The 20379-nt window shown below is 39.3% G+C and overlaps 2 protein-coding genes across 11 annotated transcripts in view; one reads left to right on the top strand and one right to left on the bottom strand.

Annotated features, from left to right (window-relative positions):
* itgbl1 (integrin, beta-like 1) overlaps nt 1-2802 on the bottom strand; it is a 40942-nt gene extending 38140 nt beyond the window's left edge. For 6 of the 10 annotated variants that reach the window (XM_081720686.1, XM_081720690.1, XM_081720691.1 and 3 more), the window contains exons 1-2: nt 2592-2802; nt 744-946 (exon numbers count right to left, since the gene is read on the bottom strand). In XM_081720686.1, coding sequence (XP_081576812.1) covers nt 744-946; nt 2592-2683 — 295 coding nt within the window. In that variant the 5' untranslated portion in view covers nt 2684-2802. The remainder of the gene's footprint in view (nt 1-743; nt 947-2591) is intronic. The other 4 variants (XM_081720692.1, XM_081720693.1, XM_027001329.3 and 1 more) reach the window with 3 other exon arrangements.
* Nucleotides 2803-6402: 3600 nt separating this feature from the next.
* The window catches only part of nalcn (sodium leak channel, non-selective), a 72508-nt gene continuing 58531 nt past the window's right edge, over nt 6403-20379 (top strand). Inside the window, exons 1-11 of the mRNA XM_027001422.3 lie at nt 6403-6559; nt 8689-8788; nt 8952-9013; nt 9540-9680; nt 9828-10010; nt 11904-11987; nt 12101-12240; nt 12704-12829; nt 16299-16450; nt 19430-19572; nt 20015-20119. Of these exons, the coding sequence (XP_026857223.2) occupies nt 8972-9013; nt 9540-9680; nt 9828-10010; nt 11904-11987; nt 12101-12240; nt 12704-12829; nt 16299-16450; nt 19430-19572; nt 20015-20119 (1116 nt within the window). The 5' untranslated portion in view covers nt 6403-6559; nt 8689-8788; nt 8952-8971. The remainder of the gene's footprint in view (nt 6560-8688; nt 8789-8951; nt 9014-9539; nt 9681-9827; nt 10011-11903; nt 11988-12100; nt 12241-12703; nt 12830-16298; nt 16451-19429; nt 19573-20014; nt 20120-20379) is intronic.

The following is a 20379-nucleotide window of genomic DNA, read 5'->3' as shown; positions in this document are numbered from 1 at the left end:
ACATGCCTTTTGGCAACTGATCTGAAAATGCCTGTTTACAATTTCCACATGTGAACAGGTTAAAAATAGCACCCAGCCCAATACAAAGGGACAAAATATCACAGTTTTGAAGGACAGAACTTTCACTCCTGTACCCAAAGCCCATGTCAATAATATCCTTTCAGCACCCCTGAGAATATATCATGACTCAGAAGGGAACAGTGGCATGCTTTGAGCATTTTGCAAATGTCGCCAGTATCTTATGTCAATAAGCACCAGGAGTGTCAGGAGAATTAGAGGGTAGATTTGGGTCTTGGACAGGAACAGATTCATGCTCATGGACCAAACTGTTTCTGCAGGGCCTCCATCTATTTAAGGACAGTTACTGAAATTTCGCCCACGCTGAAGGCCTCACTATCCAATGGAAGTAACAATTAATATGAGAACTACAATTAGAGAAATGCTTTTAAAGCATATTCTCCTGTCGTCTTGCAAATATCAGCACGATTGCTCTCTTACCAAGAAGTGTTGCCGCCTCTTAAAAGCCTTGTATAATGGTTAGCGTTTCACAGAATTAAAAACCTTGGTGATATTCAAATGAGTTTCCCGTAGTTCAGAAATCAAAGACAGAACATTAAAGTCTTCCACCAAAGTTGGACATTTCACATTCTTTTTCACATCTGGTTCTGGATCCCGATGATGAGGGCCGGCCAGCAAAGGCTGCCGTATGGTATCCATTCGGAAAGATCTGGGGCGGTACTTACCACCACAGGTCTTCCCATCATATGTCGCACAGACCCAGTCGTGGCATTCACACCGTGGCCCGTAGTACTTCCCGGGGTCCGCCACTTGGCAGATGCACACCCCACACCGGCACTCTCCCCTCCCATTGCAGATCAGCCCATCGGGGGTCCGACAGCGTCTCTGCGAGGACTCGGAGGAGATCTTGCACACTCCGCCCACCTGCCTGCAAGGCCCACCATATTCATTCAGGCTTTTCACCCTTTGACCACTTGCACCTTTGTTTATTCCAGAAGGAGTCTCAGCATGTGGGATGGATCTAGAATCTACTGGGATCTACTCTGATGAGAAACCAGACTCTGTCATCTCGACTATAAGTCATGTTTTGCTCCTGAAGTCGGTTTTAGTTGGAGACTTCCAGATAATAATCCATTTTCTAAATTCATTTTTCTCACCCTGTAAGATGAAAATATTGGCCTGTGTTGCTGGTCCTTGATTAATTGACAACATTTTGAGTTGATGTTATGCTTTATCTACTACCGCAGGTACTTTTTCTTAATAAAGTAAAAACAGCATGAGATAAGTGCTTAAGTGCACAACTCATGTATACGTTAACAGTTCAGGACAGATAAAATTTGCAGTCACCTAACTTTCACTAAATCTTGAAAGTCTAATATCAATTCAAACCACAAGGTATACTCGAAAATTTGGGCTGTATTATAAACCTTTACCAAACTATTGTGAAATCCATATGCCAAACAGATTCCACGTCTGGGGAAATGAATATGTGTTGAATGTTAGTCTGAAAGTGCTGATATTCTGCACTGTGTCAACCATCTACTGTAAACATGTTTCTGATGTCTTAACAAAAGGTACCAATCATTGGCCCCAGAGCCCCAGAGTCTGAATTTGATCAGTCTTTTCAAAACAAAGAGCGGGCAGGATTTCATTGTTTATCACTTCTCCGTACAAAGCTGCTTCTGAAAATGAGATTTTATTTCATATCAGTTGGCCATTCTAATATTATTATGTTGAAAAATGTTTAGAATGTGACATCGCTATGCTTAGTCAGATTAGCAACATTAGCCAGTGCAACGTCGTATGATTCGTAGCCTGTAATGGGATTTATGTTGTTGTTGTTTTGTATACTTTGATTAAGACTCATTCTGATTCCAACCTATTCTCTGTGACTCACAAGTAAGATTTCAAATTGGTTGCATTTGCTGACTGTTTACATAAAGGAGCAGTGAAGTTAGTGCCATTGTGCACCTGTTATGAATAAACATCAGAACGTAATTTACTGTTATTTCCCGCCCCTCTTTCAGCCTGTTTCTCCAGCACACTCATCTAAGTGCACCAAGTTAATAGTGCAAAACTCAGCTTCCCCCACAGTTCATTTAGAAATGGTCCATTAGTTCCTCTTAGAGAGAATAAAGTGTTAACATGTCAATGTTTTTGCCACTAAATAGGTACGCTTATTCAATCAGCAGGAAGGCTGCTGGTAGCATCTGCAGCAAGGCTGGAAAAATGGAAATTGTGTTGTGCCAAACCTTAAAGGAAGTGTTTAGAAAAGTTCAATAAGTGCCTGTCCTTTCAGTGCTGCCTTTGACAACACCATAAAAATGTGATCTTTGTGCTGAAAAGCATAATGTAAAAAAAAAAAAAAAAAGGTTTTACAAGTATCTGCAAAGCGTAAAACAAGGCGAAATTCAAAAGCAGCGAATTAGCAGAGTTAGGTACAGTACAGTCTGCGTGGGTTAAGGTACTGGAAGGCTTAAGTTCACAACTCCTTAAAAAGATTTTTTTTTTCACCACACCAAAATCTTGTGTGTCAGTAGAACTCAGAGGAAAAACAAAGCAGCATAACTCACCTCAGAGAATGCAGTAAACTTTCCTCAATGGCAGTGAGCAAAAGCAGGAACAAAGAAACTGAGACAGAGTTGATCAAAGCCTCTGCATTCATGTTTAGGTCCTGCACAAGAGTGAAATGCTTTCAGGAATCTTCACACTCTCACACAGGCGGAGATTGGGCTGGCCAAAACTGGCTCCAGCTCTTTGGAGGCCAGCAGTGCTCTCCGTGTGAGTGCCGTTGATTAGTTCCGACTCTTGCCACAAGGGTAGGAGTCGGACCAAGAGGTAATGTGCCAAAAATAAAAGCTTGGCCACTGTTGAAAGATGTCATTTGAAACTGTTTATTGACACAATTTAGCAATGTGCTTCCCCCTTGCCTTTCTTCATGCATATTTCTAAATGTGCACTCTGTGATTTAGTCAGCACAGCCGTTAAGGGTGTGGCATTATTGAAACAGACAGAAAGGTTGATAAGACTGTACGTCCTATAGCACAGCCCGAGTCCTATAATAATAGTTAATGAAGATGTTAATGTAGATATGAAGAGATTATTTATCAAATTAATTAACACGCACACACACACACACACACACAGAGTAATGCTTTTATTCTATAGTCCTCCATATGCTTCAACCAATAACAGCATAAAACAAGCATATATAACAACCAACAATAAAACAATGACGGTAGTACACAAATGAGCAAACTGCTATCTCTAGTTTTCTCATAAAACAAAAAAATAATTTTTATTTAATTAGTAAGCTATTTTGTTATAAATATTATACTCTACATGCAACTTAAACATACAATAACAACAAACATACATATAAAAAACATACCATATTTGCTTCTGATAAAAGAGAGACAAACATGACCATTAAAGGTTCAGTCAATCATTTTAGCAGAAAACAGCTGCAGCTAACTTTTACAGCTTCTGCACAAAATGATTGACAGGGTATTCCTGTAAAGATCCCTGTGCTAATTTCATACACAGTATGGGTCCACCTCTTTTTTTTTGGTGAGCCACTTTATTTTCTTGGGATTACCACAAAGACTGAATTCTTCCTCTGAAAAATTCCTCTGATTTTTTTGTGAACTAGCAGAACGTAAGGAGACTTTGTAAAAAAAGCTACCTTTATTTTTTAAAGTCATAATCAAGAATCACAGAATGCAAAGAATCTTAGAAAGTTTCCCTGGAATCTTAGAAAGATTTTCTAAAGCACTTAATGTAGGAGAGTATTCTTGCCTCCTATTCCTGTGGTCACCCTGTGAGCCTACCAGCCTGCTGCTATGGTCACCCTGTCAGCCTGCCAGCCTGCTCCTGTGGGAGCTGTGTCTGTGTTCATGCCTCCGGTAGCTGCTTTGTCGGCCTTCTCATGTGCCTCCATGTTTTTCCCATCACACTTTCCCGGTTTTTTCTTGGCCCTGGCTCCTCCTCCTTGACTTGCTTCAGCTCCTCATGCTGCTCTTTGCCTCATCTCAACACCAGCTTCTGCTCCCACCTTTGCGGGAGCTTCCTTTGAAGGACAGGCTGGGAGGTTCAATGAACCTCTGTGTAAATAAACTAGCTATTAGCTACTTGGCTAGAGCTTGCTAGGTTGCTATGCAGCTACGCGCTTTCTGTCTCAACAACATTACAGTAACATAAACTTGTTATGAAACCTTCAATGTAAGATGATCTGGTTCCAACCAACAAAAATCACAGAATATGGCTAGATAGCTAGTATAGCTAGATTCTGATAAAGTTGGAAAAAGTCCTCTGATAAAGTCCTCTTTTCAAATGTCAAACTCATTCTCGATATTGTCTAAGGTCTAAGAAACTGTCGGGAGTTAAATATGTAGAGCAAACGAACAATGTGTCCGGGATATTGTTAAATATGGATGTCAACAATGCCTGCTATTCCTTTCTCATTGTGTTGTTACCTGCAGAACTGTTGAAGAGGACAAATATTCATCTGTGCAAGTCCATGTTAATATTGCATGGAGTAGATCGTGAGCTACTGTATGTAAAATTTAAGGGCATAAATATTGAACAGTCAAGAGTTTTCTGTAACAGTAATGGAACTTTTGAAATTGATCCGATTTACGACCTTGTTTTGTTTATGTGGAATTTACTTTTAAAAGATGTGACAACAGAATTTGAGGCTCATGTACTGACCTCTCCTTACTCAACTATGCTAAGGTAAATAGTTTTCCATTCTATGGAACCTTTAAAAGGCTGCGTGTGTAACTTTAAGCAGTCTTAGGCTTTTACCTAGTCCCATCATTATTTGAAGACATTTGCGTTTACAACATAATAGAGTTTAGATATTCAAGGTCTCAAATCCAACTGCTGTACCTTCACTACATCGATCAAACAAAACATATATAAGTAAACAATTTTTGATAGGTATTTAATGCTTTTATATGGCATTGATTATTGATTCTTGTTCTTATAGGTCTGCAGGGCGACCACAGCAGCAGGTGTGTAGGTCAGTATGTAATTATGTAAGGGTTCGAGAAAGGAGGCAGAAAGGATGCTAATGCTGAGATGAGCATTGTTTATTGCAGGCAAATACATAACCATTAACCATTAAATGGTCCAAGGGTGAAAAGCCATTAAAGTCAGACATGCAAACAGCACCAGAACACACAACACTCATAAGAAAAAACATGACAACTAAACATGGAAGTAACTAAGCAGGCTAAAGAGGAAACCATGGTACAGCAAACACGACCAAACATCTAATATTAACAAGCAAACAAGACTAGAAAACACAATGTTTATACAGACCAAGGAATCACAAAGAAACGAGAAACACCTGGGAACAATGAGGAGCAGAGAATGAAACAAGACGAAAGATAAAAATAAGGAACGAACCCAAAAATGAAAATAAATACACGGAAGCTGTTGCCAAGGTAAAGATGATACTTGAAGGGGCACCATGACAGTACCTTGCCATTAAGCAGCCAATCAGAGCAGGGCTTATCAATTATTCATGACCCCATCACAAAAAAAGGAAACAAATAAAAACTATATCTGGGTATTTCTCAGCCCAGGCAGTGTCACATACCTTCTACCTAGACATGAATGACAGTTACAACACTAGTTGATTAAACAGCTCCAATGAGAAATTCCTGAAGCTGTGCCATGACCCCAGAAACCTCATACTGCTCTATGAAAATCTCTCTCTCTCTCTCTCTCTCTCTCTCTCTCTCTCTCTCTCTCTCTCTCTCTCACACACACACACACACACACACACACACACACACACACACACAATGAATAAACCCTACTGTACTGTTAAAATGATATAATTATATAATTTAATACCTTCCATCATATTAACCTTTCTTTCTTTCAATGCACAAATCATAATATGCTAATAAACGATCCTCCAATCCTATTGTCAAAATAGACAAGCCAAGTCACACATGTTAAAGCCTGAAATACTGATGTTTTGTTACTAAAATACAGTAGTACCAATCTTTTAGTCAGGATGTTTACATGTTTAGTTAGATGTGCATGGGATAAATTATGAAATAAATGACTTGTAATCCAACTGCATGATTTATGCTGAATGAAATAAGAAAACGCTTCGTGTTGGGTAACTGCATATGGCTTTAAAAATATCGTTCACAAATATGCATCAGAATATCATGTGATAGCACGTTTAACCCATTCCAAAACCTGCACGAAAGCTTATGCTAAAATTATTTAAAAATATAGACCAAAATGCCCTTTTAAATTTAGGCTATCTCATAATAACGAGTACAATCTTTTCTTTCTTTCTTTTCTTTTTTCTCTCTCTCTCTTTTTTTTTTTTTTTTTTTTTTTACTTCTAGGCCTTTGCGTGTCACCGAAGCCGTGCGCCGCTGTCGCTCGGGGCACGCGCGTCCTCGGCGCTGCGGTTTCTCCACGGCTGATGCCGACTGCAGCTCGAGCTGATAGAAACCCCTTAACGCACGAGCCATGCATCCAGCCCCGCACTGACCAGGACAAACGGACGGTAAGTGAGTGAGTCGGTATCCTCTGCCGTTCGCGTTTGCGTTACCGCTCACGGAAATGCGACGCGTGGATGGTTTTGGTTCGGCTCTGTGCGCGCCTACCGGGAAGCAAGCAGCGGCTGCGCAGCCTCGGGCCTCCCTTGCAAAATCGTCCTTAAGGCGGAATCAAAGACGCTCTTGCAACCTTTATCGTGCATCTCTGTGCTGTATACTGCGATTGGCAAATACGACATGAGAATATGTGTTTTTTTGCGTGTATATATTGTCGTGGTTTCTACGTAACGCGATTCATTCCGAGTCCGTGGCAGCCGTTCGCTCATCTGTTACCATAGTAACCGTGCTAAAGCAGGTGTTGTTCCTTGCAGAGGGAGGATTTTCCAAGTCTATACACGTTATCTCTACTATTAGATTTCGTGTCATTCATTTGGTTGTTATGATTGGGTGTATTGTGCATTGGGCACAATATATAATGTATTATATAGATGCTATGTAGCTGCTTCTCGTTGTTTTATGGACTTTGATCTGCTTTATACTTTACAACATTGATGGCTGTATATAGCCTAAATTAGACGTTTTTCTTTCTTTAAAATGTCGTACTTTGATTTGCTGTCAGCTGCATTTGGTCTCGTTTTCATTTTGTCTTTCCTTAAAGGCTTGATGTGAGTAGCTAGAGGGCTTTTTCTGTAGGCCTTACAAACAGGCAGAAAACTGGGGACTTAGTTTGGAAGACTTATCACCTGAAGGTGTATCTATCATTTAAAATTCTCCAATGGTGTTCCTTGGAGCATTTCTTAGCCTAGGAGCCTCCGCTCCGAGCATGTTTGCCTTATGAGTCTGTTGCCTATAAGAACAATTTGAGTCCTTTTTGATGTGTTGAGAATTTTCCAGTTCTAAACTTAGTAATTAATTTCCTATTAGTGGCTGGATATTTGCTGTGTACTTTTTGAAGCTGGTGTCTGATTTCAGTTGTTTGTCTGACCTTGATAAACAAGTAGAATATATTGCTATTGTCTTGTGTATATATAAACACTAATAAAACAGGAAGTCATGCATAAGATGCTTAGGACAGAGATTAACGTAAAAACATCTAAATATAAATTAGATAGTATCTTAATTAGCTTTCGTGCAATGTATTTATTATTTTTTTTGGTTTTTCATTTTTGATAACAGGCTGGGTTATTTGTTAATTGATTTTTGCTTTGAACACCTATCTTGACTGGAGTTTGTTTTCCCATGTTCAGTTAAGCTTTTTTTTTTTTTGGTCTTTGTGGCTTCTTCTCATTCTTATGGTGGCAGCATTGAGGCGACCACTCAACTACATAGTTTAACATGCAATACTTTACATGCTTAAAACGAGTTAGTTTGGGAAACCAGTGGATACTCACAACCATTAATGCGCACAGTGATTGCATCCTGCCCTTTTGAAAAGGTCCTTTCTCAAGAAGTGATACTAATTGCAGTTCTCTGCAGCTCACACCCACATTATTGCACTCACATCCTATAATTTTGTTTTCACTCATCCTCAAATCTCTACCAACATATGGTAAGTGTAGCAATTAAGGCCTATTATGCAGATTGCTTTTGAATATATAGTTTTTTTTAAGGAGTTTGGTCTTGTTGATAGGAAGGTGATCTAAGATAAAACAAAGACTTGGCTCATTTAAAAAAAAAACTCTCAGACTTCTGTATTTGCATTTAGTTTATTGCATTTTGTTGCCTTTAAAAAGACACTAGCATGTATTGGTAACAATTGCTATATATTTCTTCAAGTGTATGTAGTTAGCCAATCTCCTGCAATGATTTGCACAAACCGTTAAGTGTTGTAAATGGAATAAGGTGTTGACATACTGTTTTCAATTTACATTGGTATAGGCATAACGTCTTGTATATTTTACATAAAACAGCATAAACAAGTAGACATGTAAGTATTAAAACACATGTATGCTCAACATAGTTAGTGAGGCCAGTTAACTACACTGAAAACAGGTTTAACTGTTTTGTGCTCAGTCACAGAGCTAGCACTTTTGCATCTATGACATTTAACTTATATATAATGTCTATACTACTAAAATTGTAGATCTTTCAATAAATAGCCATGTATCTCTTTGATTTCACACTATCTTTCCTGTAGCTGAGTAGGCGGAGTCTCAACTCTATTGGCAAACAATCTTTCATACTGGTTTCCACCCCTCTGTATCCTGGGGATGAACGCACCAATGAGAAGCTTGACCGTGAGTCACATGGTCCAGCAATCCCATCTGTCCAGAACACCTCACTGAATGTTGCATATATGCCTTGTCTGATGTGGTGGACATTATTTGTGGATAAAATCATATTGTACACGTGGGTACACCATATATACCATGTTGACTAACTGTTGTGTGTTATTTACAGGGTATGCCTGATCGCATGTTATGTGCAGTGCTGGAGCAATTTCAGCTTTACTTTTCCCGTTGGTATGTGCGCTTTGTTTCAGTTAGTGTGTGATATCCGTGTATGTTGACTGTGAGAATGGCCCTTATTCCATTCTGTATGCAACATCAGTATTGACTGGCTGTAGGTGTGATCATATAGGTGAAGATCGAGCGTGATCTTTGCAGCAGGTAAGGCAGTGTTTTTGTGAACGGTGTTCGGTGTTCTCCATATGCTTGACCGTGTTCCACAGTGGCCATGCAAAAATACAATACAGTGTGATGCAGAGCCATGTTCCCATGTTGTAATGCGAGGCTGCAATGGAGAAATATCTCATATTTGACTTTTCCACCTTCTGTGTCTGTTTGCATGTCATTGTAGCCATACTTGCATCAGACACCTTTCATGGAAATCTGAGATCAGTTGTAGTAATTCTGTGGCTATCTAAGATCACAGCATCATCGATGTCATAGAGCTGTCAGCTGCCATTTCACACTAAACACCCTGTATAGGCACATTTCTTGATAGACTGAATAGAGCACGTCTACCGTGCCTTGGTCTGCCTTTCAGATTCACTCCCTGTATAGCACGGCTAGCCCCAGCATGCTGAAGAGGAAGCAGAGCTCACGCGTCGAGGCACAACCCATGACCGACTTCGGCCCTGATGAAACCCTCACCGACAGCGCCGATATCCTCTGGATCAACAAACCAGTGAGTGAACGAGTCATTCAAACAAGGCCACTTGTGGTGGTAGGACATAAATAGATTGTGCCTAGGTAGTTGTTGGCAGGGCTTGACGTCTTGCCGTTGCGTGGAAGGGTGTGATTTTAAGGCAGGGCCATGTCTCCCGCTCCCCAGTGGGTGCACTCTCTGCTGAGGGCCTGTGCCATAATCAGTGTCATCTCAGTGTGCATGAACACGCCCAAGACCTTTCAGCACTACCCGCCCCTGCGCTACGTCACCTTCACCCTGGACACGTTGCTCATGTTCCTCTACACGGCCGAGATGATCGCCAAGATGCACATCAGGGGCATAGTCAAGGTAACCCACCTCAACACCTCCAGCTCCAGGATGCTGGCCAGTGCATTCTGACCTACCAGTCTTTCATCTGTACTACAAGATGTATGAGGAATTAAAGCTTTCCCACTGCTACCATATTCATTACCTTGTTCTTGTACTCTGTTCATACTTCGCATGGTGAAAATGTTTTATGGATGTGACATATGGTCAGGTGTATAATGTGTCTGTTTGTCTAAACAGAACTAAAGAAAACCTATTTAGCGTTTTTTGGTAATGATTTGCCGCTTAAAGATCATTCAGAATTCAGATGGATACATAGCTGTTAAGCAGCAAATAACGTGTGGAGCAACCAACCAAGACAAGCATTTAAAGTACAGGCTTGGTTAGTAGGAGGTGTTCATTTTGCTGGAGAACATTAAACTGATTCGTCTTTTTGTACTCCCTGAATTTGTGAGCGTTCAGTCTGAGTCAAGTGTTAATTAGAGGTCTGATTTTGGATCCCAGAGGGAGGAACATTATGCAACCTTTAGTTTTGTACATAATGTATTGGCTGAAACAGTGCTTAATGTGACGACTCATTGTTGGCCTCATAGACACGGATTCAGTTCTTTGGTCTTCTTACTGAGGTTCATTTTCTTCAGTCATGTCGCATGGCACTTTCAACAGTTGGCATGAGCCACATGCCTGCTTGGGTAGTCTTTGGTTTATTGGCCTAGATGTTCCTGCTTGATGGTTTTGTTTAAGATAATTGGTGTGATTTTTCTTGCTGCCAGAATAGCTCAGATTAAGTGCTGGAGAGTAATTTAAAAATACTGTTTTTGTGGCATATTATGACCTGTGAGTAATGTGTTCACAATGCAGTTTCATTTAGCATACAGAGGTTATTATTACTAAAAGGTTATCAATAAAATTAAAGTGGAATTGAGAACTGACATACGGTTTCATCAAGATTAGCATAGCTTCAATCTTTCCATATAATATAGAGTATTCAAAACATCCAAATTTAGTTTGCGAACCAATTTAGTGTAGTGCTATGATGGAGACTTAATGCCTTAACGAGACATGGTCTCTATGGGCAAAACGCACAAGGCAGCGAGTTGTTTGCTTTTCCATCAGAAAGAAAGCAATGAAACATGTCCACAGGTGACGCTTAAGCAAACAAACCTATGTGCATTAGTGATCTCATCATCCTCAGTGCTTGGATCTCTGTGTTACAAAAAACAGAGCTATAGCATTGTTTTGACTTTAGATAATTTACTGGTACCTGGATTATGTAATGAAAACATCTTTACTGCTTCATTTTGTACAGATTTAGGCCTAATCATACCACAGCAACATATATCGGAATATTCATTCCCTCTTTAGGGAATAGTGAATTCAGGTGACATGTTATAATACATGTAGTACTTAGCCAAATAAGTACTGAATAAATCAGACATATAGAAGTATGGTTAGTCTAGGTAAATGGTTCAGTTTCTATTAATTCCCATTGTTCCATTTTGCTTGGCCCTGTGTACATTGGCTGACATATGTAGGTACTATTCAGGAGTTTGCTACAATAACTAGAGAGTTGTTATAATTATAGAACAGCTTTTTGTTATATTTAAATGTAGAACTATAATGCAATAAAATACATAATGTAACCTGAAGTGTATATTCTTATTTAAAGATATCCTAACAATGGAAATTGTTTATTAAGGTGTCATGTTTTGAATGTATCATTTAAAATTTGAGTATAATGTGATATGCACGATTCCCCTTCATGTCTATTTAGTGAATTATTAATAGAAGCACATCTTTTGTGTGTTGACAGGTCAAGTTGCTTTACAATTACTTCATGTCCTGACCTGTCATGCTTTTCACTAGTGGAGTCTCATTAAAATCTGCTTCTCTTCCCCTTGTCTCGATTTCCAGGGAGATAACTCCTATGTTAAAGACCGCTGGTGCATGTTTGATGGCTTCATGGTGGTCTTTCTCTGGGTCTCTCTTGTACTTCAGGTACTAGAATCAGAAGGGCTGTCAAATGACACGTCCTCAGTGAAGTGCTTTTATTTCTTTAAATTAAAACATGCAGTTTGATGATTTCCACCTCTTATCCCATGAATCTGTAGGTGTTTGAAATAGCTAAGATTGTGGACCAGATGTCACCATGGAGAATGCTGCGTATTCCGAGGGCCCTCATAATGATTCGAGCCTTTCGGATCTATTTCAGATTTGAGCTGCCACGCACTCGCATAACCAACATTCTCAAGTAAGTATCTCAAAGCCGAGAAAACCAGCAAGAATAAAACACGTCTTATTTAAAAATTCCTAAATTATTACTGTTTCTGAGTGTAGATATTCTAGGTAATGGGGAATATGAATCAGCAGGCAGGGTGGGCAATAGAAGCTCCTTCATCAATTCAGAAATAGAGATCAAACAAGTAACAACAACACACAAATGAAGACTTTCACTCGCTCATTTTCACCTGATTTTTTAAAAGCAGGAGATGGTCTTGCCGGAGCTTGTATCCGCTGGTCTCTGTGTCAGCGTCCTTAGTAGGACATAAAACATGGTTTAAAAATGCTACCAGCTACAGGATGCAAGCGTACCCAATTTGAATTCTCTACCTCGCTACCTGGACCATCTCTCTGCCTCATAGACAGCCAAACCCCCCCAGTAATAATGTAATCACTATAATTACATAAAATGCTGTCGTGTTCTTCCTCTGTAGGCGATCTGGAGAGCAGATCTGGAGTGTGTCCATATTTTTGCTCTTCTTTCTGCTTCTTTATGGAATTCTGGGGGTTCAGATGTTTGGCACATTCAATCACCACTGTGTCACCAATGATACCAAAGAGTAAGTGTCCATGCATATCAGATAATTCACAGCTGATGCAGCTGTTTTGATCATTTTAACTACCATTTCTCAATTCTAAATTATGTTTTTGAGCTTCATGCCAGAGATAAAGAGTTACTATTGATTATTTCTCAACACTTAATTGCTGTAATATTCCTTTTTTTTTTTTGGAAAAAGGGGACAACAGACCCTACAGCACCCACACACGTCTGTCCTCATAAACCCAAACTCTGTCAGTAGCTGTAAGGAATATTTATCTTTGCTTTCATCTGATGCCACAGATTCATGGAACATTTCAGTTTCAAGGATCCCCACACTGCAGTGTGTAGTGCTCGATACTCAGTCAAGAAGAAGCATGTCACCCTTTTTACTTTCCAATTTCTGTATATATGTTCAGATTAGGACAGGTTTTAAGGTTTGCGCCAATCTTGTGGTGAACTTGAATTAATTCAAAACCAAAGAATTGCAATGATTTTCAGTGTGAAGGCACTGAGAATTGAGAGCGTAATACACTATACATCTGCTTCTATTTTTGACCACGTGATTTTTTAATATTCAAATGTGGATAAATGGTGTGCCAAATCCAGCTCTGAAACAAAGAGTCCTAGCCATCAGCATTACAGCAAAGGAGTGCCGTGCAACTCTAATCATAGTAATTAGCACTTCCTACATTGTTTGAGCTTTGTACAAACACTCATCGCTCTCCCAACCTTATGGCCTCAATCTGTCTGTCTCCATGACTGACAAGTGCTGTCCTGGCCCTGAGAGAAACCCCACAGCCACTCTGGTCTGGTTTTAGGCCACTTAAAGAAACGTTTTACATGCTTTTCCATTGATTGCTTTTATAGGGGGTTAGTTAGAGGTTAAAGACATATGGAGTCAGAGCATTTCTGAGTTGGGGGGGCGGCCTTACTCTTTATGGCATTAGAGCATAAAAGTGTTCTGAAGTGTTCTGTGTCTAATCTACCCAGACCACATGCTGGACTTGATGGAGGTTGGGGAAATAGAATGTAGAGCGCCCGATAGATTTATTTTTTAATGGAGTTGAATTTTGGATTTGATGGCAACATCTTATTTATTTTCTCCTCCTTGCCAGTTACATACTGGACAGTATTTTAGGTTAAGATCTTTTAGAATAGTTGTTCTGTTCTTTGTGGTGATAGGTTGAAATGATAAACTGAGTGTTGCTTTCTGTGAAAGTAACCTTTAACATTTAAAACACATTTGTGGCATGTTGAGAATTGTTGCTCTGCTTTTATCTTTAAAGTTTAAGAACAAATAAATCTATTTTAGCATTTTAATATGCCCAAGATGATCATCAGCTTTAAAATGATTATTGGCATCAGTAAGATTGTATGTGCTTTTCTTTTGGTTGTATGGTTGACAGGGCTGTTACGGGTTAATCTTTGTGTTGGCATTCAGTGAGGTGATCTATCACAGCCTAATTAGGGAATAAATTATCCCCCTCATTTCAGATCTTTTAATAAACAATTTTAAAGAATGTCTGGCTAGCCAATTTAAAAGCATTAATTTTCATTAGAGACATCAAGTGGCTCCAGAAGTAAAACCTGTGACCCAAATAGGGAACTGTATGCCTATAGCCATTAATTTATTTATTAAGCAAGGTGCCATACCAAGAACATTTGGTTTCTCATTTTCAGAGAAGCCAACAATTTCAAAAAACAAAGAAATAATTTAAAAAACTAGCCAAAAAAGAGAATTTAAAAAAAAATAATTAAACAATTTTAATTTTTTGCTAGTTAGAAGAGGCATTTTTGCTTACTGACTGACTAACTGAGTCCCAGTATTGAAATGTGCATTATCAATAACATATACAACATACACAATGCTAAATTAAGATAAATAACAAATCAATATGCAGATATTAAAAACTCCTGCTTAATCAAATTAAAGAAAAAATGACTAATTGTTCACAGATTCTGAAGTTCTATATTTGCAATTTTATTGCACTATTGTAGAATGAAAATAGCAAAAGTTAAAATTTCAAAGGAAATAAGGACAGTTCTACTTACTTGAACTTGAGTAGTTATCAATCTTGTGAACATGTACCCTCTTTTATGGCATTAGAACATAAGTGATTGGAAGTGTTCTGTCTAATCTATGTCTAATCTACCCTCCTGCCTTGTTCACAAAACGCAAAAACTTGACAATTTTAACAAATGTTTCCTGAGTAAGATTTTTTTATATTATCAAAAGAAAAACAAGATTTGTTTCTGTCAGAAAGTGCTAATAATCTTTAGTTTTGTCACCAAGTTCATGAATTCTGAATGCATTATTCATCCAAACATCGACACCACAAGATGTCCAGCCAGTTATAGTAAGAGATCATTTAGGTGATCCACACCACATAGTTTTTTCTTTCAGTAGATTTTAGCTACAGATTGTAAAATATCTAAAACCTTAAGAAGCAAGAAGTATTTAAATCAGACAAATAGCAATGAGAATTTAAAATGAGCACAAATAAATCCTGAGCAGATACTAAGCTAGCAAATACAGATTTTTAAAATCATATGAACTACCTGAAAAGATGAAAAGATGACCACAAATTCAACTGTAATTGTCTATTGATCCAAATATGAAGTTAAAATCACAACAAAGTTACATGTACCTTCAAGGATTTCACTGACTTCCAAAACTTACAGTGACTACTGCCACTAGCTTCCAAGGTTCCGAGGTAATAGTCAGACCTGGACTTTTGCTCCAGAACTGCTGGGGTGCCTGAAGGCCTACTGTGGCAAATAGAATTAGTAAATTAATTAGTAAATCCTTCTTTTTCCTTCTTTGAATTACATTGGCTACATTAAATCTTATTCAGGAGTAAACCAAGAGGTTGACCTGTTTTTCACCATATATTTTCTAAAGAGAATAAGGAGCATACTTAAGATCTAATTAATAAAATGGATGTCAATTATTCAAACACCTCAAGTTCTAAGTCAGTTATTAAAAATACACCCACTAGGTCACAGATGAATATTATGAAGAAACGTTTTCTTATTGAATTTTCTGTAATAAACTGTGTGGCATATATTTTATTCTTTTTATCCTAATTCATATTATATAAAAAACTGTCAGTAAGCCTGCAGTTAAACCTGCACAAGAGGTATATTTATAGGTTCTATTAGTGAGACAAAGATCTTCAGAGGTGAATTGTGTAGTTTGGATGTGTTGGTGATGTTATCAGTTATCAGCTTGGGTTTAATCCATCTCTTGACTGAGGTAAGAGTCATTCTATGTCTTTTAGTCTGAGCTAAGTTAAAATTACCCATCAAGACGACCACATGAATCACCGTAAGCACGGATGTGTGTGTGCGTTTGCCAACTATGGTAGCGGTGTAATTTACTATGAATTTAAGGACATGAACAGTGTCTTGATCTGTGGTAGTCCAGGCACCGACAACCCCCCAAAAATACTTCTTAAAGCTTTTTTGTTTTGTCTCCCTCCCCATAGCAATGTGACCTGGAACAACCTGGCCATTCCTGACACCCACTGCTCCCCAGACGGAGAGGGCTACCAGTGTCCTCTGGGCTTTAAGTGCATGGATCTGGAGGAGCTGGGGCTCAGCCGACAGGAGCTGGGCTACAGCGGCTTTAATGAGCTCGGTGAGTGGGAGCCGTCTGTGGCACTTCTTTGCTTTCCTTTGTGGCTTGAAATGAGCTGCCTGATATTACTCTGTAATTGGATCTTCCTATTGAAATGTTATTTTAATTTGTTCTTGTCTGTTTTTTTTTTTTTTTTTTTCATTTAGAATAGATTTAGAATATATTTCATTTTAGTCAGTGGCTATACCGAGTCTTCAACTGTTCCAGAAGATATGGAAGTATATCGTATTGCCCAGATGTTTGATAGTGTAAGCCAATTAGGTCGGTTTAGCTGCACATCGAATAAAAATGTAAAACATGAAAGAATTTGCCATTAAATACGCAGTACATGTCTGTAAAGTCCATGTTTCACAGAAGCATAGTAGCATCCTCACAAACAGAGCAGTTTATTTTAGCCCCTTGATCTGATTTGAGTGTACTGGGGAACATTGCAGACGGGAGCTATGACGTACATCTGCTGTGGAAGGGCACAGAACTTGGCACTAATCTTCCAGTTGGCACGAAGAAAAGCTTCTCTGCCTTGCAAATGATCTTTGAACTGCCAGACACCACCGGATAGGGATCTCTTAAAAGATGCTTGTTGATGTTTGTTAGCACAGTTGTGACAGTAGGCTCTAAGTGCTCAGATGATTACTTTTCATTCCCTTTAGTGATTATGCAAAATAATACCATGATTTATTTAACTACTTCTACATCAATCCTAAAAGAAAGATATTAAAAGTTATAAAAAAAATTTCACCATTAAATACAGCAACGGAGGAAAGTAATTCTAAATTAAGTCCATTTAATTGTTGCAGAGAAGCCAATACTAAGCTGCAAAGTTTTTTATTTTTTATTTTTGCTGGACCATCTGCTGTCCTCAAAGAAGCATTATCACTCAATGAGTCACATCACTGAGGATTTCCTCTGACATTAGCTAGCAAACAGTGAGCCATACCAAGGATATGTGGTGCTAGGTATACATCTACTGAATTTGTTTGCAAACTTGCTTACCTCCGGTTCATTCTGGTATAGCCGCAGGGACAGTAGGCTTGTTCATTAAAGCCGTGTCATTTCATGTAGATGCTGTTACTTGAAATATTCATGTAATATATTAAATGAAAAAGTGTAAGGATATAGTGTGGCATGAATGTGTTTCTAAAAAAAAATCTGTATTTACCTCAACCGTCATGACATTTACTTACTTGAATGCATTTTGCTTAGCTGTCTATCCAACATTATCCACATTTCAATGTGTATCAAACATGTCCTAAGCAGGGATAGATGCATAAGCTGCAATTCTTTCTCAACTAGTTCTGTCCCTGCATCAGTTACTAACAGCTACCGAGATGGGAAAGATCTGCTAAAATATTGTTTCGTGCCGCTTGGCTTGAAGTATTATTTTAAGATGCATTAAGGGATGTTTTGGTGCATACTTGGCTTGCTAGGTGTCTGTCCAGTCCCATTTTAGTCTAGCTAGGTTTAGTTAACAAGCAGTTAACAAATAATTGGTGCCATGTTCATTTGAAGATATGCAGGTATCTATACTGTGAAAATTGACGCTTTCGTTCAACTTTTGTTGAAATGCATGTGAGAGGTCTCAGCATGTTTGTGCAAAAGGGTACAAATATTGTGGCACACTGTGCATCAGAGTATTTATGATGATTGCAGTGCTCTGGGCACTGATGCATTTTTCTCGGCAGTAAGAGGCACATGGCCAAACGCTGCTTCCTTCAGAGGTATCCAAGAGTTTCAGATGTTGCGTTGTTGACGAGTGTGAAGGATGGCATACAGGAAATGATGGCCTGGTAAATCTAGGCTTGCCTAGTTTGCTTGTTCATTTTAAAGCTGTAGGTTGTATTTTGGCACTACTCCTTGCATAAGCACTTTTGCTATCCAACATTAAAATTAATCTTTTTTGGTTGTTGTTTTATAACTCTGGTCTTAGCAATCAATCTCCAAGTAAAACTGAATGTGGGTTTATGCAGTCCAAGTGCCTTCCACTCTAAATGATATGGGAGATGTAGTGTTTCCGTATAGATTTGAGAAAGTTCTGTATATGTCAGATATTTAAGGACATGGACACTCATGTCTTCTTTCCTTTGACTCATGTGGGTTTATGATTTTTTTTGTGAAATTGTGCTCAAATTGTTTTGGGAAAAAAAGCAAATAAATGAAATTAAATAAACAGACAGGTCTCTGACATTTTTGTTACATTAGGAACACCGTGTTTCTACTACTTCTTTGTTGATTGAGAACTTTTGTTATGCTCTTTATAATGGAGTTAACATCAGCAGGGTTAGATTGTGTCCTTAGGCAGTTCTGTCCTGGGACTTGGTGAAAATCTTGTGGAAACCAGAACTGTGCAGCCGACTTCCTGCTGCACACAGCATGCTAACATGGAGTCATGCTGAAGGCAGTACACAGCTAATGCAAGTCCAGAAATGACTGTACTCGCGAAAAGAGCTTCAGGTGGTTGCCATAGTTTTCATGCTCCTGGGATATTGACTGATTATGTTAGATAAGTGTTTGATTACATGGATGGAGCTTTGATATTCCACCACAGACACTGGAGAAATGCTTTAAAGTTTCTAGCACTAAATGTAACACATTCCAAGGAATGATTGCTGCTTTTTCCATGTTTACTCGATGAAATCCTTTTCGATTCCTTTCATGGACAAGGGACAATACTAAACAGACAATAAAAGAGGCCTGTTGTTTTTAAACATGCAGGTCTTGCTTCATCCATATTTTCAACATCGTAGATGTTGTTATGCTACCCAACCTGGCATTTGAGCAGAGACGCACCACTGTGCAGTTATGGTGAATCTTATTCTAGAGGGGTAGTTACTTTCAAGAGGGACACATAATCTTTATGATACAAAACACCTGTTGCAGTAACGGCAAAAGCTTTGTTTATGTCTGCGTTTTTGAGTCTGGCCCAGTTTGGGGACACTGGAGCATCCTCTCATCTGGGCCTTGCCTGCTCCTCTGCCCCAGGTACCAGCATCTTCACCGTGTACGAGGCTGCCTCTCAGGAGGGCTGGGTCTTCATCATGTACCGCGCCATCGACAGCTTCCCGCGGTGGCGCTCCTACTTCTACTTCATCACGCTCATCTTCTTCCTCGCTTGGCTGGTCAAGGTGGGATGTCCTTCATCCTCTCTCCCCTTTTCACGTGAACCTCTATTTACGGCCCGTGTAAAAGCCACAGGGTAAGAGTGGCTCAAGCTATATACAGTCCAGGACACGTTTAAAGGGGACACCTGGCGTTCTTTCTGTCCTCTCGACTGTGCTTCTTTCCTTTCATGCAATATAAGAAATAATATAGTCGGTGCCGGTAGAAGGTTGCGGTGAGTTCAGGCATCTTCCTGTGTGGTTGGAACAGCAGCGACAAGGGGGCATGACTTCCTGAGAGGAGCCTGTTATTTAACAGTGTGTAAACAACGTTTCCCTGCGGAAACGCAACCACATAACACAGCAATATTGAGAGAGGAGAGACGAAACCGCACGTGAATCTTGAAAGCCGGGCGGGCCAATGATGGATGGAAGCTGTCTCCTAATTACCCCATGCCTTTGTTTTCAGAACGTGTTCATAGCCGTGATCATTGAGACGTTTGCGGAGATCCGAGTGCAGTTCCAGCAGATGTGGGGCTCCAGAAGCAGCACAACATCTACAGCTACTACACAGGTACAGCTGCGTTCTCTCCATGTACCACCTTCTCACACAAAAGTGGAATTGCCTGTACGTCCCTTTCAGGTCGAGAAGAAAGCGTTTGTTCTTTTGGCTCAGCCGTGCTATTGAGGTAAAAGTGCTTCTTGTGAAAGACCACAGAATACACTGCCCGTTATGTTCGGAGAATTGATCGTTTGATTTTTTCAAAGGTGAACCCTCAAACTTATAGGAAAGAAGATGAGATTAAAGAAGTGAAAGAATGTTCCTTTCCTTTC

Source organism: Electrophorus electricus, chromosome 9 (genome assembly GCF_041902795.1).
Source record: "Electrophorus electricus isolate QZ-2024a chromosome 9, ASM4190279v1, whole genome shotgun sequence".
NCBI lineage: Eukaryota > Metazoa > Chordata > Actinopteri > Gymnotiformes > Gymnotidae > Electrophorus > Electrophorus electricus.
The sequence above is the reverse complement of the archived record's forward strand: the minus strand, read 5'-3'. Positions and strand labels throughout refer to the sequence as shown.